This window comes from Fimicolochytrium jonesii (genome assembly GCF_025526975.1).
Source record: "Fimicolochytrium jonesii strain JEL569 chromosome Unknown EV422scaffold_4, whole genome shotgun sequence".
In the NCBI taxonomy this organism is placed as follows: Eukaryota; Fungi; Chytridiomycota; class Chytridiomycetes; order Spizellomycetales; family Powellomycetaceae; genus Fimicolochytrium; species Fimicolochytrium jonesii.
In genome coordinates, this window is record NW_026515671.1 from 1068268 (window position 1) to 1094006 (window position 25739).

At 53.7% G+C, this 25739-nt stretch overlaps 7 protein-coding genes across 7 annotated transcripts; 5 read left to right on the forward strand and 2 right to left on the reverse strand.

The window, feature by feature from the left end:
- Positions 1-503: 503 nt before the first annotated feature.
- EV422DRAFT_519759 (uncharacterized protein) lies at positions 504-3729 on the reverse strand. Its single transcript, XM_053069615.1, has 3 exons — positions 2562-3729; positions 1757-2491; positions 504-1668 (listed from the first exon to the last, which is right to left on the reverse strand). The coding sequence occupies exons 1-3, from the start codon at positions 3528-3530 to the stop codon at positions 838-840; spliced, it is 2535 nt and encodes an 844-aa protein (XP_052928215.1). The 5' UTR covers positions 3531-3729; the 3' UTR covers positions 504-837.
- A 969-nt stretch (positions 3730-4698) lies between these two features.
- On the forward strand, positions 4699-6466 carry EV422DRAFT_573284 (P-loop containing nucleoside triphosphate hydrolase protein; the record flags this gene model as incomplete). Its single annotated transcript, XM_053073168.1, has 5 exons — positions 4699-4821; positions 4881-5208; positions 5295-5317; positions 5384-5680; positions 5747-6466. 5 exons carry the CDS (start codon positions 4699-4701, stop codon positions 6464-6466), a joined length of 1491 nt encoding a protein of 496 aa, XP_052928216.1.
- Positions 6467-9085: 2619 nt separating this feature from the next.
- On the forward strand, positions 9086-10723 carry EV422DRAFT_316866 (uncharacterized protein). Its single transcript, XM_053066239.1, has one exon. It carries the CDS (start codon positions 9258-9260, stop codon positions 10662-10664), a length of 1407 nt encoding a protein of 468 aa, XP_052928217.1. The 5' UTR covers positions 9086-9257; the 3' UTR covers positions 10665-10723.
- A 449-nt stretch (positions 10724-11172) lies between these two features.
- On the forward strand, positions 11173-12991 carry EV422DRAFT_519762 (uncharacterized protein). Its single transcript, XM_053069616.1, has 2 exons — positions 11173-12220; positions 12248-12991. The coding sequence occupies exons 1-2, from the start codon at positions 11553-11555 to the stop codon at positions 12747-12749; spliced, it is 1170 nt and encodes a 389-aa protein (XP_052928218.1). The 5' UTR covers positions 11173-11552; the 3' UTR covers positions 12750-12991.
- Positions 12992-16584: 3593 nt separating this feature from the next.
- On the forward strand, positions 16585-19844 carry EV422DRAFT_316915 (protein-tyrosine phosphatase-like protein). Its single transcript, XM_053066240.1, has 3 exons — positions 16585-17123; positions 17223-18185; positions 18260-19844. Exons 1-3 carry the CDS (start codon positions 16973-16975, stop codon positions 19684-19686), a joined length of 2541 nt encoding a protein of 846 aa, XP_052928219.1. The 5' UTR covers positions 16585-16972; the 3' UTR covers positions 19687-19844.
- Positions 19845-20257: 413 nt separating this feature from the next.
- On the forward strand, positions 20258-22414 carry EV422DRAFT_317033 (uncharacterized protein). The gene is made up of 9 exons (XM_053066241.1): positions 20258-20410; positions 20472-20508; positions 20571-20609; positions 20687-20758; positions 20822-20948; positions 21027-21410; positions 21485-21530; positions 21596-21802; positions 21889-22414. Exons 1-9 carry the CDS (start codon positions 20353-20355, stop codon positions 22299-22301), a joined length of 1383 nt encoding a protein of 460 aa, XP_052928220.1. The 5' UTR covers positions 20258-20352; the 3' UTR covers positions 22302-22414.
- A 71-nt stretch (positions 22415-22485) lies between these two features.
- Positions 22486-25737, reverse strand: EV422DRAFT_565032 (P-loop containing nucleoside triphosphate hydrolase protein; the record flags this gene model as incomplete). The annotated part of the gene is made up of 12 exons (XM_053072257.1): positions 22486-23093; positions 23165-23243; positions 23311-23814; positions 23878-24000; positions 24103-24246; positions 24336-24355; positions 24426-24513; positions 24619-25037; positions 25216-25224; positions 25285-25477; positions 25552-25635; positions 25693-25737. The coding sequence occupies 12 exons, from the start codon at positions 25735-25737 to the stop codon at positions 22486-22488; spliced, it is 2316 nt and encodes a 771-aa protein (XP_052928221.1).
- Positions 25738-25739: the final 2 nt, after the last annotated feature.

The window sequence follows — 25739 nt, forward strand, 5'->3', positions numbered from 1 at the left end:
CTGTCCTTTTGTACCATCCCTCCAAAAACCCTCCACATCCATATTTCCAAATTTTCCACGCATGTCGAAAAATCCCCACTTTCCCAAATTGATCGCCAACTTGCGTTCATTTCCCAATACGCCTCTCTCCCGACATGTCGGTTACGTGGCGGTGGCAAACAACTCGATAGTTTTCCTCGTTTGTGCCGTGGATAGGGGTTGGTGCGAACTCGAGGACGACAATAGGGGTGGATTGGCTGGGGGATTTCGCACATGCCGGCGATGTCGGGTGATGGTCCCTTATGGAGGAATGTGAGCTTGTTTTCCCTCCTTTGCATGTGTGTTTCCGCCGTCATCAGGTCTGCAAATATCATAGGTTTTGGTTGACTCCTGCTTGAGCAACATTATGACGATCCGTGGCGGACGGCCGGCTTTTGTCCTCGACGGTCGGAAGCAATCTGACGACGGAAGTCCGCGGCCGTCTCACGAAGGACCTCACGAGGGGGAAAGTTGGCGTGCTTGACCCGTCAGAAGGGGGACATTGTGGGACTGATCTTCCGCGCTGTCGTAATCATGCGCGCATGTCGGACTTGGTCCCTGGAACACAAATGGGCGATGTTCATTTCATTGGGCGATCCCCAACGGGCGAAACATTCTCATGCTGTATTCAAGAGAAGCTTCCACCTGGATTGTAACGGTGTCCACCGAATCAGCCCGTGCACTAACACTACGGGGCTTATTCAGCTGACCTAATATTTAAAGTGCGTAGGACCAGAGGAGGAGGCACGGTGGAGAAGCCTTTACGCAAACCGCCTTTCCTTAAAAATATCCTCTTTCCCCTGCGATCGCTCCCATCCCTCATTCCGCATCCTTCACCATTCCCTCCTCACTCCCCTTCACACCCCCTTCGAACCCCCTCATCCCCTCTCTCACAACCGCCCAAGCAACCTTCCCCACACAAAGCGTATCCCCCCTACGTCCATGCCCCCTCCTCAACCGCCGAAACTCGCCTCCCAACTCCTCACACACCCCCAGACTCTCCCCACTCACAAAATCCAGCGCAATCTTGACACAATCCGCCGCGTTCGCCACCTGGTGCGCAAACCCGGCGGGGATGAACACCGTGTCCCCCGGGAGCTGGTGGATCCGGATGGGCGTGATGCCGTGGCGGGTGGAGAGGGCGTGCAGGTGGTGGGGGTGGAGGAAGAAGGTTTGGTCGTGGATGGGGTCGTCGATTTTGTGCGGCGTGAGGAGGTCGGTGTGGAAATGGGCGGGGGTGGTGGGGGGGAGGGGTTCGAGGTGGTAGGAGGAGCGGAGGTAGTGGCGGAGGGTGGGGAGGGAGGTGGGCGGGAAGAGGTCCCAGATGGCGCCGTCGTATTGTGGGTCTGGGGTGGTGTTGTTTTCGGAGTTATCGGGTTTGGTGGCGTGGCGTTGAGACCAGACCATGACGTTTGCGGCATCGGCGACGTCGAGATGGAGGCGGGTGGTTGGGCCGAGTTGGTTGGGTAGGTATCCGTAGGCGGCGTACATCTTGGGGCCAAGATCTGGTGGCACGTCTTGGGCAGGGATAAGACCTGCGAGATTGTATGCGCCGGTGGGGTGGGTATATTCGGGCATGGGAATGAGATTCAGGAATTTGGTGTAGAGCTCGGGAAGTTTGGTGCGGAAATGGGTGTCGGTTGGCCAATCCTATATGTGAAAGATTTGGATCAGGAAGACATGCTACAGCACAAATCTCCGCGCCGGTCATAAGGACAGGTCGAGCATCGACACCAACCTTGAGTTTAGAAATCGGCCTCTCTTTTTCCCCTTCCGCTCTCCCTCCAAACCCCTCAAAAAACCTCCCCAACTCCTGCTCTCTCGCAACCTCACCCGTCACACAATCCACAATCGACGCCGTATCCTCCCCAGCCGCCCTCGCAAACGCCTTTGGAGACCAGACAGACTCTTCTCCTCCGAGCGGTTCACCCACGCCGCGAACGATGATCGCTTTCCGGCGTCGCCAGTGCTTTTGGAAGAGGTCGCGGGTGAGCTGGGAAAAGGGGATGATGACGACGTCGGGGTGGGGGGTGTCGATGAGGGTTGTTGCGAATGTGGAGGCGTCGGTTGAGGGAGTTGAGGTGGCGTCAGATTGGGTTGGTGCTGAAGTGTCTAGGGCATGGTCGATCGGCGCTTGCGCTGGTCCAGACTCTGGAGCACTGCTGTCGGCGACGCTGCCAAACCCATCTTCTAACTTCTCACGGTCCGCATCCTCAAGCCCAGTATCTATCATACTCACCCAACTCTTAGCATGCCCTATCTGCTCCCTCGTCAATCTACTGACTGTCACAAAAGACCCAGGTGTATGCAAATATTGGCGCGCACAGCGATGCAGGGGATCATGTGATGAAATCCCTGCCAGCTGCGTCGCTGCCTCTGTCTCGACCGCTTCCATATCCGTGCCTTGGCCCCAGCCTTCTTCGACACATTGTACGCAAATATCCCTTCCACACTCCGTGCATAAGTAGTAAACCTGATCGATAGAGTAAGAGGTTTGAGTGTGCAGCATCAAAGAGGGTCCAACTCGAGTGCGATTCACCTACGTTGTATATCCCTGTTTCACAGACATCGCACACTTGCCGGGTGAAAGGCTCTGCTTGCTTGATGCAGTACGCAAGTGATCCCCTTTCCTGAGCGTCAACCTCTCTTTTCCTCAGGTGCTTCAAGTCCCTATCGACGCTTTCCAAGAACGGGGTGCGCATCAGTCTGAGATTATACCGCATTGTATCGGACAGACTCTCCCACGCTTCCGATCGGGTAGAGTCCGACTGCTTCAAGAGGGGTATCTCGTCAGACGGAACGTCCGATAGAAACACGACCTTCTCAGAACCGGTGTCTGGATCCTTTTTGAATGCTCTCACACCCTTGAATCTGCATGTCGGTCGATTCTTACAAATACACGGCGCGCACGGCGACACGGGCTTCCAACGCGCGGTCAGACAACCGCTGGCTTGGATTTCCAAGTTTGGCTCACTGAGACGAACGATTTCGATGGGTTCCACTACACGGCTCTTTAGTCTTTTCACTGGTTTGGGGTGCCGAGCACGCAGCTGTCTCGTTGGTATGGGTTTCAGGGTTGCATGCGGTTTTGCTGTAGTAGTTATTGGGTTGACTTTTATCGGCGTGATATCATTTGAGGGAACGAGTTCGCCGCCGTTCGTCTGTTTCCCTTTAGATTTCTGACTACCAAGTGTCTCTTCACTGGTTTGTGTACTATGAAAGTCCGAGGCTTCGGAATCTTGAGTCGCCTCCCATTCGGATCGGTCTTGAGATCCTTGAGATTCGCCGTTGATACCCCCGGACGCCACAGCCGTCGCTGTCCCTACAGGCCCGTTCTCCTCTAACCGCGCCTTCTTCGACGCCGGTCGCCGCAGACTGGTTTCTTCGTCCGTTGGAGCGCCGTTCTGAGCGTTTATGTCCGCTGCATCTCGTGCCCTCTTTTGCGCCTTTATGCCGAGGTCCAGTGCCATAGTGGCCTTGATATTGCTGACTTCCGCTGGTGGCAACGTCATGGTGTGAAAACGATCTCTGACCCGCCCGTTCTTCAGAAACAGCCTCCTCCAAAAGCGCAGAGTTTCTTGCTATGGCATCCAGTTGAGCTGGTATGGGATAGCTCGCATGCAAAAGGACAAGGGTTGTAGTAGTGATTGGTGTTGGGTCGTTGTGCAAGATTGTTTCCGGTTGGTTTACGATGATGTCCTTTTCCCCGGGTGGAGACGAGCATGGGAAAGCCAACCTGGCGCGTTTGGGGAGTTCGAGAGGGGGAGCAGCGCCACTCCTGCGCCACTATCAGAGTCACTCTGAGTCACTGACACGCAAGCGCGCGTGCTGTCGAAAGTGGAGACCCTTGCGCCAAACCGGGGGGGAGAGTGAGTGGACCCCTTCACGAGGCAATGGTTCCCCCCCCCCCCCCCCCCACAACTGGGCTACAAAACTCTTCACTCTCGCTCTCTTTTCTTCCTTCTCTTCTGTTCGGTCGGCTTCGGTCGGGTAGGTTGGGAAAAGCTTCTCTCTCAGGATCTTCGCATAGGCCGCCAGCGTTGAGGCTGCCCGCCTGCGACTGTCACTTTTCGACAGCTCAGTCATTTTGCTCCCACCACCAAGTTTCTCACGGCCGGCCGGAAACGACCTCACATCCCCCCCCCCCCCCCCCCCCCCAAACACTCCCGTAAAGGCTCTAGCTGTGGGACGAGATACAGAAGCCATCCACCAAAAGGAAAACACATACCATATACCTCCCATGAGTTCAGCTACGAACGCGGTAGCGGCCGAGGACGCTTACGGGCCTGGCCTGACGCAGAACTTAAGCAGCGAATCGATCAACCAGCTCGCCTCGGACTTTGGTTCCCGGCTCAGCCTTGAGAATACCGGATTGGTGGCAAACGGCTGCGGCTCTGCGGACGACCACGTGGCAGCCAACGGCAGTTCTGGGGCCGATGAAACGGATTCGGATGCTCAGCAACAGGCGCCAGGTATGTGACAACTCCTTTTCGGTCATGTTAGAAGGGAGAGAGGATTGCGGGACCTTCGGATAAGAATGCTTTCACGTTGGCGTGCGCACTTGAACTGTAGCAATGCGCATATCGATTACTCATCCCATATGCTTTTCCTCCATTCGTCCCAGTGCATGGTTCCATTCAAAGAAGGCAAATAGTACCATGGCAGCCTAAACCGAGAGACATGCGACTGGAGAAAGCCCTGTTCTCAGAAAAAATAACCGAAGGAATAAATTTCGCCAAATACGACGACATTCCAGTTCACACCCATGGTGTCCGTCTGCCTCCACCATTGGAAACCTTCGCGGTGCGTCAAAAATGTTGAGTATGCGAAAAGCTGTCACCTAATTCCACGCCGCCCACTAGAACTCTGGCATGCACGAAGGTATCGCTTGGATGCTACGGGAGCTGGCGTCTTACAACAAGCCGACCCCAATCCAAAGATTTGCCATTCCCGCTCTAAGCGCAGGCCGTGACCTTATGGCTTGCGCGCAAACGGGATCAGGGAAAACCGCCGCGTTCCTACTTCCTGTCATCAGCAACATTTTCTATGATGGTCCCACGCCGATGGACAGCCGCGTGGCTTCTCCAGTCGCCTTGATCCTAGCGCCAACCCGCGAACTGGCGACCCAAATCCACAAGGAAGCATTGAAGTTCACGTACCGATCGTTTGTCAAAGTATCGGTCATTTATGGTACAGTAATCTTCTTGTACAATCCTGGCTTAAATTGACTTGCAGTCGTAGCTTCTGACATCTCACCACTCGCTTTCTTCCTGTAGGTGGGACGCCGACGGGCGAACAGGTTAGTTTACCTGGGCCCGCTTATATAGTCCCCTCAGACCCGTGCTAACTCTCCATACCTCTCAAGCGTGATAAAATGCATGGATGTCATATTCTCATCGCCACGGTTGGCAGATTAATCGACTTCATCGAACGTCAGGCAGTCACCTTGAGGAAAATCAAATACCTCATCCTGGACGAAGCCGACCGGATGTTGGATATGGGGTTCGAACCTGCCATCCGTCACATCCTGGATGGCTGCGACTTGAACCCTGCCCATCAAAAGGCTTTATTCTCTGCAACGTTTCCGGTCGACATTCAGATGATGGCCCAGGACTTCCTGAAGGATTACCTGTTCATAGTTGTGGGCGAAATCGGAAGCACTGTGAGCATATTCTTCCTCATGATGTGATACCATACGTTCGGTTGCTAACAATGATGTGGTTTTCAGACTGACGATATCAGGCAAGAGATCATCTATGCGGACCACCACGGCAAGCAACGTGCTCTGGGCGAGCTCCTCAAGAACGACAAAGAGCTCCGCGCCAGCACCAAGGAGCACCCCTACCTTGTCCTCATCTTCGTCAAGACCAAGCGCTCTGCCCCCATCCTCGCCAACTACCTCAGATCTTCCCTCAACCAGCATTCGGTCCAAATGCACGGCGATCTGACCCAAAACGAACGTGAACACGCCCTGCGAAACTTCCGTCACGGCCAACCCAACGTCCTCATCGCCACCGACGTCGCCGCTCGCGGTTTGGACATCCCTAACGTCGGCCACGTCATCCAGTACGATCTCCCCGACAAGATCGACGACTACGTCCACCGTATCGGGCGTACCGGCCGAGCGGGCAACACCGGCCGCGCGACCAGCTTCTACAACGACGACAATGCCAATTTGAGGTTGGAGCTGATCAAGAAGCTGGAGACTGCTACCGGCGGTACTGTGCCTGATTTCTTGCGTAGGCCGTATGCAGGTGGTGGACGCAGTGCGGGTGGGTTTGGTGGCGGGTTTGGAGGTGGCCGGAGCGGCGGCGGTGGTGGTGGGTTTGGGCGTGCAGGCGGCGCTGGTGGGGGTGGAGGCGGCGGATACCGAGGTGGAAATCAGGGCGGGGGAAACGGCGGAGGAAATGCGGGAAGTGGATACGACTACCCTGTTGGTGGCTGGTGAACGGTATATATCGGCGTATCAGCTCCGTCCCCCTCTCGTTGCATGGTGCTCATGAGCCGGCAACAGTTCGAAGCTCATCAAGCGCACGCCATGCCCATAGATTGATTTCCCCCTTGAACAGTTAGCTATATATGCCTTTCCTAGTTCGTACCCTTGATGGCGTACTTGTCCCTTCAAATATATATATGGCACTTGTGCATTTTCGTTGTCTATCTACTCCGCTCCGCTGGAACAGTGTCTCCAGCGTCGAGTCTCACTGTTGGTTCATGCTCCACTGAAAACGCGTCGCGAAGACGCTGTCAACTTCCTGTCATTCCTTGCTACACGAAAAATTCACCCGTCGAGCTCGTTCATCAGTTCCACTGCAACTGCTAAACCAAAGTCGCGTGTCTCACAAGAAAAAATGACCTCTCCAGACCCTTCCTCCCTCCCCTCGCAGCTCCTCACGTCACCCAACGCATGTCAAGCAGCTCCGTCGCCGTCGCCCTGGAAGATGGGCGTGGGAATGTGGCTGCCCTGGCAATTCAAAGAAATGATTATGGTGCTGGGTACACAGGGGAAGCCGTCTGTGTGTCGATACCTTTCCCAGCAGCTTTTCACAACGCCTATTTTCCAGCTATCAACCCCTTTACAATGGCCGAGGCAAACTACTACTACGATCGCGACCCTCGTAAATCAAATTGGAGAAGAACTCGCACCCTCTTGGCTGGTTATTTGCAAGGCGTTGGATTGGGCGACTCCGAGCTATTCACCTACCGTACACTGTCGCAGTGGCGCAAAAATCCTTGCGTACGCCAGCAGGAACAATGGCGGGGCTCGGCTGCCTGCTAGGGTTGCTCACGGTCGTCCCACAACGGGCCATTCTGCCCAAATGCGAGTACTATGTTAGGGCAGATTTGCGCGAGCGGCCGCTCTGGAGTTCGCTGGGTCAGATCGAGAATGCCTTCATCTCGGCATTGGCGTCCGATGTGGCCTTGAGAGGGGTCAGACCGCCTGAGCTCGCCGCGTTTTTTCATTCATTTCGGGGGCAGTCCCCTTTCTCGAGGGGTGCCCCAAAGCAGCATCGTTGCTCAACGAAATCGGGGGCCTTGGGGGTGGAAATGGCGACCGAGGTTGGACGCGGTTATGAGCCATTATGGATGATTCCCCATCATGCCTGGCCGACCGGCAGGAGAAGACGGCGTTTTGGCTCTGCTGTCAGGGCCGACTGGCCCGCGAGGCTGCTGAACCTTCATATGCGACCGCTTGATAACCTGAAAGTTTTTTCGAGCCGGAAGTTGCTCGACGTACGTCCAATCTGAACGACATATGCTAGTTCCTGCGGGGGGACCGTCGACTTTGACGTGGATCGTGGACATGGGGTTCGAGTTTGGCACTGCTTCATGGTCACTGATACCTCACAGACGACTTGTCTTGGGGCATACCGCTCTCTTGTCTCGTTATGGGATGCGCGCGGTTCGCAGGACTCGCAAGCCATGGTAGTCCTGCCTCTGCGAAGTCAGCTCTATATCAGTCACCGTAGTGACCGTCTAGTGATGACGGCCAGATATCCAGACACTTAATGTCATATCGATCGATCTTGATATGATATCTCGACCACACTGTGTCAAATCAGATGGGCCTAATTCGATGCGTCTCTGTGATTATCGCCGAAAATATTTAGTAGCACCAGGTCGGAAGAAGATTCCTGGTTATCCGTGATACATCTGCTTCCGGCTCCATGCTGCAGCAACGACACGTGCTCTCAACTTCACCACGGAAAAGACAACGGAGGATGCACAACATGGGACGAAGGCGAAACATCTCCGCTTAACGGGCTTCAAAAACTTCCGCCCGTCATACAGTACATCCTGCTGCGAGTCTGAGACCGACGCACGGGGCCTGTCGTCCCTCAATTGTAGCAAGCAGGATACGGCTAGGAGGTTTTCTCACCCCGGGCTGCTCCCTTAACCAGTGACGGGCACATTCTGTCAATGCAAACAATCGCGAACAATCGGTCTTTACGTAAGCTGCCTCCGACACCACCCCCGTTAAATTCCTCACAGAGTTTCACGCCCCCTCTTGAATCCATCCCTTTTTCGAAGTTCTTCAGACATTTCCGGGTTCCGAGTCAGAAACCTAGCAGACGAGCGATCGAAAGGTCCGACATGTTACCCGGCCTGCGTCTGGGCCATCCGGCTCCGATTGTCGGGACGGAACCTGATTGTTCGGCACTTGGAAACATCCGCTTAATTGCGGGGGTCAAACCCGGTCGGAGAACGGAGGTACTGACGGGATGCTGCTGTCAACTCGGAGGGGATCCATTGGATTCCATCTCAGAGACAGCTTGAGCAGCAGGTGCGTTTTACATTTGCGTGATACATTCTTGCTTCGATTTTTGGATTGGACGGGGTACCTGCCAAGAAAATATAAAAGCCAAGACCGGAGTTCTCCCATCTCCTCATCCATCAAACCAACAAGCCAATCAACCACAAACAAAGACGTCACAGCAACTCGTTTCCAGTTTCCGCTTCCGATCCCGAACACGACACACAAACACTCATCCGGAAAAGCTTACAATGCAATTAAGGCACTCGGTAGTCCTCGCCGTGCTCGCGGCCTTCATGGCCACGGCAACCACGGGGGCACCATTAGCAGGCCTCATCGCCGCACGCGCTGAAGCAGCAAGTCCAGAACTGACCGCCGCCCGCGCCGGTGTCACCAGGTCGCTTGGTGAAGCATTCAAAGGGGTCAGCGCAATCAAGGCTGCCGGTGGCAATGTCGACTCATTGAACGCTGCTTTCGCTGAGGTATGTGGAAAAAAGGGTCATTCCAATATTGCTCGAAGGGCAGCGCACTAAAGATCATCCTTCCATCCTCTCATTCCCAGATCGGTGCCGCGATTCAACGGATCGGGCAAGCGGTCCAAACCGGCGCTGCTCCGAGCGTGCAGGACCAGCTCCTGACTGCGGACGGAACCAACAAGGCCAAGGCCGCCGCCGATGCCATCGTCGCGTCCGCCGGCGGAAACGCGGCCCTCCTCGCGGCCGCGCAGAAGGTGCAAAGATCGTTGACCGACGCGGTGCAGTTTGAGGCGAGCGTCGTCAGCAACTTGCCTGCCGATGCCAAGGCGAAACTGGAGACTGCCGCTCAGGGTGCCGTCGCTGCGAGCGCAACTCAGAAGGTCGATGTCCAGATCGTCCAAGCCACCGTGACCGCACAAGCCGAGGGGGCCCAGAACACTGAGGCCACAAAGCAGGCAGAAGAGGCAAAGAAAGCCGAAGAAGAAAAGAAGAAGGCCGAAGAGGAGAAAAAGAAAGTGGAAGAGGAAGCGAAGAAGGTCGAAGAGGAAAAGAAAAAAGCCGAAGAAGCGAAGAAAGTCGAAGAGGAAAAGAAGAAGGCTGAAGAGGAGAAGAAGAAGGTCGAAGAGGACAAGAAGAAAGCCGAGGAGGACAAGAAGAAAGCCGAGGAGAACAAGAAGAAAGCCGAGGAGAAGAAAGCTGAACAAGAAAAGAAGAAAGCCGAAATAAAAAAGAAGATCGAGGAAAAGAAAGCCGAAATCAAGAAGAAGCAAGCGGAAGCCAAAGCGGCCAAGGAAGCAAAGAGAGCAGCCAAACTCGACAAGGCGCGCGCGGGAGTCGTCAAGTCCCTCGACAACGCCGTCAAAGGCGTCGACGCAGTCACCCAAGCCGGCGGAAACACCACAACTCTGATTTCCGACCTCAAGGAAGCGACCGACGCCAACTCCCGCATTGGCGAACAGATCAAGGCCAACAAGGGGATCAACGCGCAAGACCAGCTTCAGAGCGCCGCCGGGACCCGCAAAGCAAAGTCCGAGATTGACCGGATTGTCAGAGGCGCACCGTCCAACTCAACCCTGAAGGCCTCTGCAAAGACCGTGCAGAAGGAGCTCAGGAACGCGTTGAAGTTCGACCTCGCGGTCGGCGAGAACTTGCCCGCTGATGCTAAGAAGAAGCTGCAGGAGGCCGTGAAGGCCGCCGGGGGAAAGAAGAACGGTGGAAACAAGCGCAACGGCAAAGGAAAGGGTAAGGGCAAAGGCAAAGGTAGGAAGGGAAATAAGCAGCAAAACAAGAACAACAACACCGCTGCTACCGCCACTGCCGCTTCTACCACAGCCGCCGCTGCCGAGGCAACCGTCGCCGCCGAGGCATCCGCTACCTCCACGACCGCTTCGGTTCCAGCCGTCCAGACCGTTTAGACGCAACCCACTTCACCTGCCAATATAGCCCCGTCGTCGAACGCCGAAGGGGCATGGTAGTCACTGTTTCCCCCTCTGACTGCCTTTCTAGATGCACATAGACAGACAGACAGACAGAATCGTATATAGCCTTGTATAGAAAACCTCCCTCCCTCCGAAATGTACATACATACACTTGTGCTCTCTTTGTCAAATTGGTACCGAGTTTTTTTTTGGAAAAAGCGGAACAGTGCGAACCTCGAATGTCCAGAGGAGCTCGAATGGGGACGGAGCTACCCTAATTTGGTTCAGAACTGGAGATGGGTCTTCCGCAATTGCGAAAGAGATGCTTCCGTCTGTGTGCTCAAACCTCGCAAGATCCTTCCAAAAACCGAAAAGTTAAATGCATTGAATCGTCAACGCGTCAATTCACGTGACTGTCTTGGATGTTCAAACGCGTTTCGCCTTGTTTGGAGTTGGATTGTCCCGTCGTTTCTCAAAAACAATCATCAAAACAATTCAAGATATCCTGAAACACCTCGGATGCGGCCAAGAAAATAAACCCCTTCCGGCACGATGCGGCCAAGATTTTTTTATAACATTTGGGCAAGGTTGGGTGTGAGTTGCGTCTCGTTGAAAGTCGGAACCAGCGAGATACGCTTGGCACTCGGGCCCAGAACCCCGGCACATCGATATGCGTTGGTTGGCTGCACTCGTCGCCCGGAATGAGGGCCCGCCTTTCCTGTGGGATGGGTTGGTAAATGTTTCGGAGGGGATTGTATACGCTTCTCTTCACCGACGGACCCGCCTAACGGGAGTTCTGTACCGGAAGGAAAACCTCGCCGAGAAGCGTTGCCGTTGTTGGGATGCCGTTTTGTTGGTGGCGGGAAAGAGAGTGTACCTCACCGGATGCAACGTATAAAAGGCGAGCGTATGTTCGAGATCACCAACATCCCACCCCTCTTTGGAACAACCACCCGCACAAGAACATCAGCCATGCACTTCCGTCTCTCCACCATCCTTCTCGCGGCCACGGCCATCACCTCCGCCCTTGCGGCTTCATCCGAAGGTCATTCCCACGGCAACAACGGCGTCGGCCGCGCGATCGCGCAGCTGAAGGGAAACGCCAACGCCACCGCCGTCGGAGCGACCGCCAACAAGAAGGCTGGCAAGCAGCAAAACAAGGCTGCCAAGCTCGAAAGGACTGCTGCTCAGAAGGCCCGCAAGGCTAGGAAGGCCGCGGCGAAGAAGGCGAAGAAGGCCGGAAAGAAAGGCAAGAAGGGAAACAAGAATAACACTGCATCTGCCTCGGCCACGGCTGCTGCTGAGACTAGCGCTGCTGAGGCTACAGCTGTTGAGAGCAGCGCCGCTGAGACCAGCGTTGCCGAGGACACTGCGTCGGCGACCGAAGGTGCTGAGGCTACTGCTACCGTCGATGACTCGGCTGCCACCGCTACTGTTGATGATTCAGCTGCCACCGCTACCGTCGATGACTCGGCTGCCACCGCTACCGTCGATGACTCCGCTGCCACCGCGACGGTTGATGATTCGGCTGCCACCGCGACAGTTGATGACTCGGCTGCCACCGCTACCGTCGAGGACTCGGGAGCCGCCGCGACGGAAGTTGCCAGCGAGACCGTCGATGACTCCGCGGCTACTGCTACGGTCGATGACTCTGCTGCGACCGCAACAGTCGAAGACAACGCCGCCCTCGCAACCGGCACCCCAACCTTCGACGAGATCGACATCTCCAAGAAATCCGGCGACGGCCCCGCAGCGGTCGCCAACGCCAACGTCGTCTGCCCAGCCTCCTTCGGCGCCAAACAACTCGAAGTGATTCGCCAGGTCGCCGAGAACGCCGAAAAGACCAAATTTAACCCGGCCATTGCCGCCATCACCGGCAAGTCCGCTGCAGACAAGGCCAAGATCGCTGCCCTGAAGTGCCAGAAAAACCGCAACAAGGCGTTGAAGAACCAGTGCCAGTTGACCGAGGCGTTGTTGAAAAAGGACCAGGCGCAGATCGATCTCAACACCAAGCAGGTGAAGAAGAACACTGCGGATGTTACCGCTGGGTGCCCCAACGTCGACACCTCCCTCTTCATCTAGAGTGGACGTCGGCTTCCGAGGCCTCTATACTTCTCTGCATTTTGTACATCCTTTCTTGTAGATAGTTACCAGCAGCAGACAGGCAGATAGAGGAGCCTTTTGCCTTTTACATACCACGCACATATATTTGTACATTTTCTTTACATTTCTTAGATGTACACTCAATTAGAATCCGATTCTGTTCTGACACTTGTACTGCACCAATAATACTGCACTTATTGGTGATATGTTCCCTTGGTTGAAACTAACCGTTCAGTGTGGGATCACTTTGGCAATGCCTGGGAATCCGACGATGCAATACTTGCGTCGTTTACGTGGTAGGATTCCTTTTCCCCCGTGGCATGTTCCCATTCATCGCTGTGCTAACCATTCCGGCGATGTGTATTTGTATGTAATGTAAGCCTCCCTTTCAACTGCTGTGCGGCAGACGGTCCTGCGTGGATGAAGGGTGGTCAGTCAGGACACCGACTGACAGGACACTTTATTACGGGGAGACCTGCACAAATTACGGCAATTACAGTATTTATCCAGAGCTGAGCGACGCGTGCGGTGATCCCGGAATAGGCACAGCACGCGTGAGGAGAGGGATCAAGCTCAGTCTCGGTCTCTCTCAGACCCTTCCTCGGCCGGTTCCCCACCGCATCTGAATTCCCTCTGAAACAGCACTTTGTTGTGGACTAGCTTTTGGCAAACATCCCGCTGACCGCAAACCTCAACTTGTCCTTTCCCCCCGTGTCAGAAAACTGTCGGGTCGGCCGACCGAACTTGCATTTCGAAGGTAAAGGAGAATGAGACCCTTGCTGCATTGCCTTTTTCCCACGGGCTGCGGGAGGGTATATAGACCAGAAGTCGACTTCCTGGAACTCACCACGGCTTTCATCCTTTAGGTTCATAGAAGTTCAGCATAAGCTTTCGTATTAACTTCAAAAACATGCCTGCCACAACCCCCGCATTCCAAAACACGTCTTCCGGCCTCTTCTTCCACCACCACCAACACAGCATGCCGGCCTTCCACCCTCAACACCCTCAAACACCTAAGCCAGAGCTGATGGTCTCGTCGCGCAAACGGAAATGCGCCTACGACGAGGACGAGTCGGATATGCACATGGACGACATGATGCTTATGTCTCCAAACAGCCCCGGCGCCGCGACCTCACCCACCACATATACCCACGTCGCGAAACGTCAACAGCACGGATTCGGAGGAGGTGTCAAGAGGGTGATGTACAGCGGGGCGGATTCGACTTCGGCGGTGCTGCAGTCGTTGGCTCAGCAGCAGTCGGGGGATGCGATTGTCGAGTGTCCGCGGGCGGGTTCGCACCCTGCTGCGTCGATGTTGGCGTCGCCGTGGTGTATTCCGGTCTACAACACTGCAGCGGTGCAACAGAGCTGTGATGCCGATGGGATGGATATCGATAGGCCTATCACGCCGCAGAAACCTGTCGTCAGGGTCACTGGCATCTGCGGGGTCTAGAGCAGAACCAAGAGGACGACGTTCATATCCAAAGCGAGCGTTTGGAAAACCACCGTCGTCCCCTTATACGTATATATTTTGTTGATGTTTATTCGCCCGGAGGAACCCTTTCCCACGGGCAGCTTTTGTACATCTCTCGCGACTGGTCTCGCGACTTTTACCTCCTCGTTGAACCTTCTTGTATAGCTTTTTGTCCATTGGAGAAATAATATTATCCCATCCCGCCCCACCCCGCTTTCGGGTGCGGACTTGACAAACGAGCTTCCAGCCATGATTCGTGAGTGTATATTTGAGTGTCGTGCATAAACTACGAGGCAGCTATGAGGGAGAAATGACATACGGCTTCGGCCTTCTTGAAGTATGCAAAAATGTAACAATGCATTTATCATCTCAACACTTTTTGGACCTTTTGGACTTGCGTCTTCGGGGCTGCTTCGGGGGGAGAAGGTCCACGGAATTGAACCTCCGACGAGTCACATGTCATGCAGTGAGAACTCACGTGACACTTCCTCACCGAAACAAAAAGGCGCAACTCTCCCATTTCGGGATTCTCCCCCAAAGTTATACCCCGACCTTATCTGATCACCTTCGGGACCCCATTCGGCGGCCATACCAACCCTGAAAAGGGAAGGGTTGGCCACATGCCGGACGGGGCTCCAGCGATGGGATGTGTGATCTAAACAGATCGGGTAGAGGAGACTTAGTCCCGATTTAGCAGACCCCGCCATGATTCTCTTCGGAGAAGGAACCTGCGTGGTGATGTGTGGCGGGGTTTGAGTCGTGGATGACATTCTTACGTTTTTTTTGTGAATATGGTGGTGAATTGAATTGTGTGTGATGGAGGTGGTGAGATACTGCGTTGCATTCGGTTGAAGGATGAGCTGAGCCTTGACGAACAGTAGCAGTTTGAAGAGGGCCCAAAGGCTACGGATATGCCCCTTCATGTGGAGCCAGGGTATGCAACACAAGAAGAGCCAGTTCGGCTCAAGTTGCACCTGCGACTCCACTACGTAAATGGGAGGCATAAGTCTTTGGGAGTTGAGTCAGTTCAGGATGGCAGAAACGGAAGTCGGTCTCTATGGGGAATGGGGGTGAAGACGCGATATGCTACAGTCAGTGTCCATAAAGCTGCGACTCCCCATAATTGAAATCCAAGTCGTCGCTGATTTATTTCAGGGACATTTATTTCAGCATATTTTCTTCCACGCAGCGTTGCCGTGCCCGGGGCCTTGGAATTCCATTCGTGTGACGGTGTAAGGACTTTCTCAAACCAGAAGAGCACAAAGAACAATGAACAGACAGAAAGGGAGGCCCATGGTTCGTTCTCAAAGGCAGCTCAGCCGCAGCTGCGATCTCTCCGCCTCCTCTGTGGCTTTGATCGGAGTCGTTCTGAGATGCCAGGATGCTGTTCTGTCTTCTTTTTCCCGAGAGCCCCGCTTTGGCTCCTGCCTGCAAACGTCTGAAAAGTGGAGTGCGATCGCCGGGGGTTCTCGATCCGACAGCGACCCCTTTTTTTCGCTTTTGCATGAGCGGACCACTGGGCATTGGGCGTTCATTCACAATTGGGCCCAAGCGACTGGAAGTCTGGACTGGACTGTCAGCGTAAGAGCGTCTCAGAGAGTGTCTTTAATAGCCCAGCCATCATTGCCTTTTAGCGTGGCACTGTGGCAGTGCCGGGGCGATGACGCTGACGTCTTTGTCGCGTTGGAATGACGCGTTTGAAGAAAATCAATTCATTATGAGTGTCTGACAATCAGCCGATTCACGGTGATTCTCGCCCATGATCATGCAAATCCCATAGTAAGACACATTAGCCAAGGAGGAGCGGAGCCGAGCCGACCGGCCCTTCTCAGCCTTCTCCGCGTCTCGAGGGGAGCTCGTGGTGCGTGCCTATGCAGTATCGATTATCATTGCCCCAACGTCCGCTTGCAGAGGAGAGAATAGAGGGGAAAAAGGTGGTTGCCATAGGTTGAACTAACTCCTATTGACGCACGACGTGGCCCAACTTTGTCAGTCAGTGAACGCCATAAGCACTGCCTCGTATATCCTGTTTCGTCCGTCGTCGCTTGGTATCCTATTTACTTTCCGAAAGCTTGGGAGTTAGAACGATTCGCTTCCACTTCCATCCCGCACCCCGGCCTGCCATTGCAAGTCAACTTCCGCTGCAAGCCGCCAAGCAACTGCCGTCACGCTATTGACAGTCCCATATCTCTCGTCGGCAAAGGAACGGGTCGAAGGCGTCTATATTTTCTGAGCGAACCCGTGCAGAAGACAGGAACAGCTCGGCATAGAACAGTTCCCCCATTACGCCATATCCAACCCTTACCGCCGTTATACCGCCCTTAAACCCAACCCATACGGAGTTTCGTCACTGCCACCGTGAAAAACCTTTTTTTTGTTGTTGTGCGATCCTCTTTCCGAGAGTCCCGCATCCGGTTTGACGCGAAAAGCATTCTTGCTCGAGCAACGCATTTGTCTGACTGCAGACAAAGGCACCCCTCGTCCGACGACTCCACTCGCTGCTTTCCCGTTCGCTTCTTTCGGGCTTCCACTACGTACTCAGACCGACGCCAGTTTCACTCTGGCAGGCTTCATTCCAGGCTATCGCTCTTCGTTTCAGAACTCTGGAAAGCCTCCTCTTCCGCCTTCCGCCAACAGGAAGACTCTTGGGACTGGACCTCGCTCTTGCCGGACCGACACTGTCAAGTTGAAGCCGCTCAAGGAACTCTCGCCGCCAGCGGCATCTGCGATGGCAACCCTGTACACTCGCACGACACCGGACCTCGATAGCGAGGCGAGATTCAGCCCTCGATGTAACAAAGGAGTTTATGCGGGCGACGGGCGGTCGAGCTCAAATGAAGTTCGTAGCAATGTAGACTACTTCTCAGTTCCAACAACGGGTAAGATTCATCTCGCTGTTGATGATTCTCTGGTGGTATCTGGCTGTCGTGGCGGTTGACTCAATACTTACACTTATATGCAATCTTTCTGTCATCCAGGAAGACCGACTGCATCCCCACTTCAGGCGTTCTCCACGACTCTCCCCTTCCTCACCCCAGCTGGCGCCGTGCCAGAATCACCGTATAACAACTTTTTCCATCCGTCCCTCGTTGCACAAACGCCATCACAGCAAACTCCCGGGCAGAAACCGTACTCTTCAGCGGCGGGACCATACTCTCCAGCGGTGGGACCTTCGCATGGCGGGCCAAGAGGCGCACCCGGACAACATATCGTAATAAACCGTGCTCCTGGGGGCGCGAGAACTCCGGGTGCGCTGGACACGCCGGGACTCCCTCGCCATGACACGTTCAATCTGTCGATGCCGGGGACTTCAGCAGGGCTAAGGAAGGGCCCTGCAGCCCCATCCTTGCCTTGCGGACCTGCGTCGTCCGTGCCAAATGGAGACGCGAGAGATGGATCTGTCAACTCGGTAAACGTACAAAAGGCCGCCGGACCCAAAGATGCGGTCGCCTTTGAACCCAGCCAGTTCGCCAGCCTTCTCCAATCCCAAACATCCGCTTCGTCGGCGAATACACATACAGTCCTTGGTTTGGACATGCGTTCGTACCAACACTACTCTGAGTTCCGGATATGTTCGTCGGTCAATCTCTCTGTGCCCACTATGATGTTGAAACGACCCGCCTGCACGCCCGTGAAACTCTTTGGGGCACTGACTTCTGACCACGCCAAGAACGTGCTAAAGGATTGGACAAAGTTCGAGAATATCATTATTTACGACGACGACTCCCTGAACACAGCTGAAGGATCGCCTATCGTCCTTCTGGCACGAAAGCTTCAGCACGCGAACTCGACGGCGAGGATTGGATGGTTACAGGGAGGTTTTACCGCATTCTCCGAACAGTATCCTGATCTTTGTGACTCCTCGCCGCCACCCCAAGGTTCCGAGAGCATAGCACCGAACACAAATAACATCACTCGAGGAGCGCCATTAAATATAGGAGGTAAGGATCCATGCGGTGCTAATCTTGACGATCATTTGGCACTTCAATTACTAACCTTCACTTATCCATCACAGGACCGCTTACCGCACCTTCTGCTCTCGGCGCGCTTGGAGCAGCTAGGCCAGCGCTGTTACAACCGACGTACGCTTCCCACCAGAGTGCATCTGAACTCAACGCGGATGGGATGCTTGCGGACACGATCGATGTGAACAATACGCACATACCGTTGTTCTTGAGAGATCTTGTACGTCAGGGCAATGTCAGGAGGCAGATTGAACAGAACTTTGCCATCGTCGAGGCTGCTGAGAAGAGGCGACTAGACTGCGCATTCCGTGCTCAATCTCGGGACGATCCATTCTCTGTGTCCGATGCATTGGAGGGCGGCGCGACCCGGAATCGCTACAACAACATCTGGCCCTTCAACCACAATCGGGTCAAGCTTGCTTGCGATGGACAGTTGACTCCGGATATGCGCGAAGACGGAGCGTCATTGTCACCGTACAAGGCGGCCACAGCTGAACAGCACACCCGTCACAACGACTACATCAACGCTTCGTTCATCGTCTCCCCTGCCGGCCATCGGTTGTACATAGCTACCCAGGGCCCGATCGCCAGTACCTTCGAAGATTTCTGGCGGATGGCTTGGGAGCAAAAATCACGCATTGTGCTCATGTTGGTGGCAGACGCAGACGTACAACGAGGCAGCCAAACGTGCCACAAGTACTGGCCGGACGAGGGGCATTCCATGCTATACGGTCGGACGCGGGTGACGCATGAGGGAGAGATACCCCTTCTTTTCGGTGAAAACCGGACTCCTTCGGCCGGCGGTGGTACTGTCGTGCGCCAGTTCCGGGTGGTGGTGGACGAACGGGAAGACAAAGCGGAAACGATCTGGCAAGTGCAGTACCTCGGCTGGCCAGACCACGGCGTGCCCAAGCACCCCGATGAGATGCTCCGCGTGCACTACCTGGTATCTACGATGTGCCAGCGGCTCGATATCAAGTTTGGGAGGGAGGAAGTGGGGCCTGTCATTGTGCATTGCTCGGCTGGCTGCGGTCGCACAGGCGCGTTCATCTGCGTCGATGCAGTCTTGAAGGCGATCAGCACGAATCATCCGATGCACGCCGATGCTGACAACACCCCGGTGCAAGATCAAGCACCAAGTGCTGTTACTAGCTTGCCATCCGGAGGTCACGAAAAGTCGTCGTCAACACCCTCAGATACATGGTCGACCGTACGCCCTGTTCTCACGCCCACCACATTCGCCCCCGAAACCTCACCGCACGACATGATCCTGGCCACTGTCCACCACCTACGTTCGCAGCGCGTGTTGATGGTACAATCATTATCGCAGTACGGATTCTGCTACGAGATCGTGGCACGCTATTGCGATGTCATGGAACGAAACGCGTACGATTCGGTGGTGCAGCCAACTGTCGTCGAAGGGGCTCTGGAACATATGCACCTAGGAGAGAAGCAAGTCGACGGCGTGGGTATATAACTATGAAATCAAGGACTTCTCTCCTGGTCCTTGTCTCCCCGCTTCATTCAACCTCGCGCACATATCAGATACCACCCCGTCCCCTATCCACACGAACTGCGGGTCGCTCAAAAACAAGAACGAGTTGGACATACATTTTGCGTTTTGTTTAGATCGAAATCAGGGGGATCTGCAATCAGCTCTTGTGCTGGACGATCCCCAGAAATTTTGGCCGCTCTCTGAATGGGGATTGAAAGACTGGGCGCCTTTCGGGCATCATCGGAATGCAATGAAAGATGGAACTGAGATGTCTTTTATGTAGATTCCCACACCCCCTTCACCCCTCCACACTTTGCTTATACTTCAAATTTCTTTTGTATCTTTTATATCCGAAATATGGCCGACTGGCAAGCTGGTTTACCTTTTGACTTTTGAGTTGACATGGGTCTGCGCTTACCAGGAAAAAATCTGATGGAGGGAAACACGACGCTTCCATATTCGAGGGGCAAGCTCGCGTATGGCATATTGACAGCAGGCGCTTACCAAAACACGCGATTCTGGCGTTGACGGTATGCCCGCCAATCGGCCAAAACTTTTGACGAAAGGGCAGATGAAAACCCGGCAAGACCGAAAAAGGACAACAAGAAAGCGAGAATCTCAATAGTAAAAGCACAAAAAATCCATGAGATGAGGAAGCCTGCAGTATCGACCGTGACGCAAATCAACCCTTTGGCGAACCCCAAAGGTGAGGAAGTTTGCATTATATGTTTTGGTTCGTGAGGAATCTAAGCATCGTTTCCGTGTAGGTGTGAAGCTTCTCTGTGAGCTTTGTGGGAAGCCAGCGTATGTGCTGTTTTCTCTCTTGGAACTGAATCGTCGATGGTCTAAATGTGTGGTGTCCACAGATATCTGCGATGTGATGGGTGTCGAGTAACATACTACTGGTGAGGGAATATCAGCCGAGTCGAACATACGGAGTCTCGTATTGGGTTGCTAATTGAAACCCCTGAACTGCCATTAGCGACAAAGAGCATCAAGTATCAGATTGGAAAAGCATCCATGAGCGGGTCTGCTCGCTCCTCATCCCTTTGAGGTACCACGTGATATGGTAGCATTAGGAACGTGAAGCATACACTAACCAGCGGAGTTGATGAAGGACCCCAGTGTCTATCTTGGGATCAGAGGAGGAACGTGCGCATAGGGAGCAGCAGGTCCGGACGCGGTATGGACAGCTGCATGAGATCGCGACCACCGAGGCGCACAAGAAGCTGTTTGAGGGAGAGGTAAACATCCAGCAGCAGTTAAAAGACCTAGTGGAGTGATTGAAAGTGTTGACTGGCCATTCCAAAATCATCAACTAGTATGTCTTGGCCATCCCAGCCGCCCTCCAATCCCTCCGATCCGCCATTCAGATCCACGGCCCCGATGCAGCGCAACTCATCCCGTCCTACCTCCTCCTCGGCGAATCCAGCATTGGGCTCGGCCAGCTCTCCCAAGCGGAGGAATATCTATCGCTCGCGCGATGGGCGCTTATGAAGCGAGCCAGCGCGCGGGCCGAGGCAGATGGTGGCGGTGGTGGTGTAGAGCACCGCTCGGGAGAGCCAGGCGAGCCGGTGGTGGATGTGGAAGCCAAGGCGCAGCGGATTGAGGATGCGGTGGTGGAAGCTTTGCTGAATAGAAATTTCGGACTGTTGTGGAAGGCGAAGAAGAAGTATACGGAGGCGAGGGACTGTTTTGCTGCTGATGTGAGTTCCCTACGTGTGGGCGCGCGCTTTCTGAGGTGAGCAGGAAATATCTGATGTACTTGCGCTCTTTCCAGATATATTTTTCATCACTGGTCAAGAATGATCCAGAGCACGTTTCAGGTAGAGGATTTGAAGGTAGTCATGGCGAGTCATATACGGGGAAACTGATATGTCGTCTTCTCTAGTGACGGGCGGATATTTCCATCTGGCGACTGTCTTCCAAGCCCTCAATCAGCTGGACACTGCCCAGTCGCTGTTTGAGCTTATTGTTCGGATATGGTTTGATACCCTGCTCAAAGTGCGCCATGTGGAGGAGAGTGCATCTTCACTACCATCGACGCCAGAGGTCTCGGGTCAAGAATATGTGGTTGAAGAGAATGATACCATCCTAGGTTCGAGAAGTTGCCATTTTGTGGTAGAGTACTTGATATTATTAGTGATTCTGCTTTAACCCCCATGCCTACCGAATCTCTTGTAGATGAAGCTCAAGAAGCCGAAGGAATCCAGATGCTGACGACTATAGTAGGAGACAGCGCGATCGCTTCACCACAAGCATCCGCAAAGCTACAGGAGATCCATGCGAAAGCGCTCCATCTTCTTGCGATCCTATACGCTCGCTACGAACGCATGGATGACCAGAGTGTAGAGTTGATATCACAAGCGGAAACCGCGCATCAGGAAACAAATCGGGAGCCTGAAGCGAACTCAACAGATGGACTCGCACATGCAGCTGAAGGCCGTGATGGTGGTGCTGGAGGTCAGGCGGGATCAGCCAAGGCGGCTTCTCACGCTTTACTGGCGGCCAAAAATGCATGTGAGGTGTACGCAGCTGTATTCGGAACAAAGCACCATTTGACGCTTGCGGCGGTGAACATGGCGCAGAAACTCTGAACATCGACCATCCTTTATTCGAGTGAAGCTCTATAGACCCCTTGGGATCTTGTATTTAGTGGCAATGAGATGCAACGGTACACTTCGATATCAACCAAGGTTGGTATCGGTAATATGAACAAAAGCGAGCGGTATATATACAGTAAGCACATGTCCTCCAGAACGCCAAATTACGAATGTGGTCTCATCGGCGTGCGCCAGGCTTCGAGACACTATATGCCTTCCTCATGAGGTCCATCCTTCGATCGCTCGGCTGCGATTTGGTAACGTTTTTGTTCGGAGGCAGTGCGGGTAAAGGTGATAGTGACGTATTCATGGATGTTCCGGCATTTTTCTTCCCAACAGGTCCTGATCCAACGTCTGATGACCTCCGAGAGATTTTGCTGTCGTTCTTCTCCATTTCCCCTTCATCATCCTCATCGAAGTCGTCATCGCTAATATTCGCCTCATGGTCTCCTCCATCTCGAGGCTGTACCACGATGGTTGGTACCCCATGTTGATCTAGTATTTTCCGTTGACGAATACGAGCTGCCGTACGCTGGATGTTGGTTTCCAAAGTTCTACTGGCATCGCGACCATTGGCAAAATTTGCTTTGTTCGCAAGCAATTCATTGTGGAGAGAGCCCAACTGCGTCGCGACAGCTGACCCTCCCTTACTGCTTGCAGCCCCTTTCTGCAACTCCAACACTCTGTCCAGGGCTGTCTGGTGTGCCAGCATGGATGCGTCCATCAGGATTTTCGTTTGCGATTGAACAAGGCGTTGCATTTGTGTCACATGCTGGAGATCTTCATCTATAGAATAGATTTTGGTGATCAGATATGTATGTTACTAACCGCGCCGAGGGAACTGGACTGCAACTTACTATCTGCTCGAAAGAAATGCAAGCGAACAGTTAGGTCCAAGATTTCTCTTTCGCGAGCATCAAGGGAGGTTGGTAAACTCTACATTGATTGTGTCAGGTGTCCCGTGCTGTTTGCAAGCGCCCAACGTCACGATAAAGGCATTCACCTTTTGGATGTGACGAATCTCATCTTCGATGCCGTCAACTTTGGTCCGCAGCTCATCTAGCTCTGCTTCGTCCTCTAGGTCTTCTTCTGCCGCAATCAGATATTTGAAGGACTCCTGATGTCGTGCAAACGCTCTTTCTAACACTGTCCGCAATTGCGAGAATATTGGGGACGGAGCTTCATTCGCTGGTTCATTGATGGATCCAACAGACCGCCGCTGCTGTATTGTGGTGTATGTCGACTCCTTTGTCCCTGGGCGATGTAACGGCGGCAGCTTCTCCTCATATCGGGGTCGACCAGCGACACTGCTACGCTTGCTTCCGGGCCCCTGTGTTTGGAACAGATCTCTGGCACTGATATTCGCAGCCGCTCTGATAGGATTATCAGCGAGAAGGTGCGTGCTTTCCGCACGTGTCAGTCGGTCTTTCAGAACTCCGATTTCCCCTTGCAGCTGCTGTATCGTGGCATTGTACGGCTCATATTTTGTGGATACCTGTTGCGTAACCTAGAAGCAGCGGCAGCACATCTCAGACTCTCTCTTTCGACTCTACTGCCGCTGCATGCTTACCTTCGTTTTGATGGTGCGCGCCCTGGTAGCATATTTTAGAGTATTCAGAGTCTCATCAAAGCTTGTGGAAGCTGGACTGATGTTGGCTATCATGACTGTCCGGCAGTTTCCGCCCAGAGAGTCCTAGTCGGTGAAAATGTTGTTAATCGGTGCAAGCTCTCCAGGTGCTTCAGAAGTGAGAAGGATAGTAGTTGATTGATGACACAGATGAAATGCCCGACCTACTTTGAGGAGCCTGGTGAGCTTACTGTCCCTGTAATTGACGTACTTTCCGCGCTTCGAGGTATCGGCGAGGGCGGTTATGCAGTTGCCCAGGGCCAGCAATGATCGATTGATATTCGCGCCTTCGATCATTCTCAAGCCTCGATTCTGGTGTATATGCGGGAATAGTGATGAGTTGGAAATATATAATGTGTCAAGTCATGGCGAGCCGTGGTGAAGTCCAGGGATGTGTTTACCTTCGTCTCAGCAGCCCTTTCTGCAATGATGTGCGTAAGCGTTAGGTATTGACCAGGGCTGAAGAGTCTCATGCTCCAGGTGAGACGTACCTGATCCCGCCAGATCGATCATACTGAGTTTTCCATAACGCTCTGTTCTCTTCCCGGTCTTGTTTGCGGTAGCACAGCCTACTAGCACCTTGGGGAAAGGACAATTGAAGTGCAAGATTCACCAAGATCGGCCTATGTACGTGAGACGCAGGTCTAGACATAACAGCTTCCTAGCATATGGGCACATTCTCACCTGCAGAACCGCATGAGATCGAGATGAGGCCTCGTTTGCGCCTGTGGCCTCCTGTGTTCGATATCGGTTCCGCTTCTTCAACACTGCCAATATCTCTTCCACATCTCTGACTCGGACGCTCGTAATCCCCGACACCACGACACCCCGTGTCGGATCTTCCCGGAGGTCCAAGTAGTCAGCTCTTGGTACACTGACACCCGACAGTAGGTCTCGAATGTTCTCATTGTAGATTTCCAGGAAAGTGAGACTGACGGTGTAGGTGGTTGACGGGGTTGATGAGGGCTGCCGGCCTTTTTTTGGTTTCGACCGTGCTTCTGGCTGATCACCGTTATGCTTCAAGACAGCAAACAGTGCCCGCAGAGTCAGATTTATGATGCCGGGCTCCGTGTCGTTTCCAAGCATGGAATATGTCTTGCCCGCTAGAATTGATGCTTCAGTAAGAAAGTGATCCAACACAAATCAAAAGAGTTGAACCCCATACCTCCTGAAGATTCATTTTCGACATCGAGGTACGGCAACGAAGGTCAGTGGCTTCATCTTTACTTCTGGTCGCTATGTTTCATCATTTTTTTTCCGCTACACTTTAGTGATACTTACCAGTTGCCCCTGGAAGACATCAAGTGGGTCAGCAGCGCTCGTATGCGAAACACTGGAACTGCCGCTTACCGTATGCAAAAACGGTCGCATTGAACCCGTCTACGACCCAATGGACCAAGTTCTCCACTGTTCCTTGGAAGACTTCCTCCTGTGTCGCATTTTCGCCAAATACGCGGTCGAATGCGTATATGCGCTCTTTCGGACGATCCTTCCGAAGGTGGTCGTCAAAAGTCTCAGGAGTAGGTTCAGTGACGATCACGTTCTAAGGACGCAGAATACTCGTTACAACCGAATATCCATGCAGTGGTGGACCGAAAATTTTCTATAGACACTAACTGTATCGTCTAGCGCTCGGGCGGTCGTTTGTACGTTCTCTTTTGCAAAGTCTTTCGGAGCCAGAGGGCGAATGCGGACTGACACCTACTGGAAGAATCAGTGCATGTCTGATACAATCACGTCGATAGAATATAGTCGCACCGTCAGTTTGGAAACTCCAGAATTGCGCTCATTTGCATCTTCCATGA

What these genes read in the sequence shown, in the direction of transcription:
- EV422DRAFT_316866 (XM_053066239.1), top strand. Translation starts at nt 9,258, where the DNA reads ATGTGGAAAAAAGGGTCATTCCAATATTGCTCGAAGGGCAGCGCACTA.
- EV422DRAFT_317033 (XM_053066241.1), top strand. Translation starts at nt 20,353, where the DNA reads ATGAGGAAGCCTGCAGTATCGACCGTGACGCAAATCAACCCTTTGGCG. An exon ending in GAGCTTTGTGGGAAGCCAGC is followed by an intron (nt 20,509 to 20,570) that starts GTATGTGCTGTT and finishes TGGTGTCCACAG; the next exon opens with ATATCTGCGATGTGATGGGT. An exon ending in AGAAGCTGTTTGAGGGAGAG is followed by an intron (nt 20,949 to 21,026) that starts GTAAACATCCAG and finishes ATCATCAACTAG; the next exon opens with TATGTCTTGGCCATCCCAGC.
- EV422DRAFT_519759 (XM_053069615.1), bottom strand. Translation starts at nt 3,530, where the DNA reads ATGACGTTGCCACCAGCGGAAGTCAGCAATATCAAGGCCACTATGGCA. An exon ending in GTGAAACAGGGATATACAAC is followed by an intron (nt 2,492 to 2,561) that starts GTAGGTGAATCG and finishes TCTATCGATCAG; the next exon opens with GTTTACTACTTATGCACGGA. An exon ending in GGCCGATTTCTAAACTCAAG is followed by an intron (nt 1,669 to 1,756) that starts GTTGGTGTCGAT and finishes TTTCACATATAG; the next exon opens with GATTGGCCAACCGACACCCA.
- EV422DRAFT_519762 (XM_053069616.1), top strand. Translation starts at nt 11,553, where the DNA reads ATGCAACGTATAAAAGGCGAGCGTATGTTCGAGATCACCAACATCCCA. An exon ending in ACCGCGACAGTTGATGACTC is followed by an intron (nt 12,221 to 12,247) that starts GGCTGCCACCGC and finishes CGTCGAGGACTC; the next exon opens with GGGAGCCGCCGCGACGGAAG.
- EV422DRAFT_316915 (XM_053066240.1), top strand. Translation starts at nt 16,973, where the DNA reads ATGGCAACCCTGTACACTCGCACGACACCGGACCTCGATAGCGAGGCG. An exon ending in CTTCTCAGTTCCAACAACGG is followed by an intron (nt 17,124 to 17,222) that starts GTAAGATTCATC and finishes TCTGTCATCCAG; the next exon opens with GAAGACCGACTGCATCCCCA. An exon ending in AGCGCCATTAAATATAGGAG is followed by an intron (nt 18,186 to 18,259) that starts GTAAGGATCCAT and finishes TATCCATCACAG; the next exon opens with GACCGCTTACCGCACCTTCT.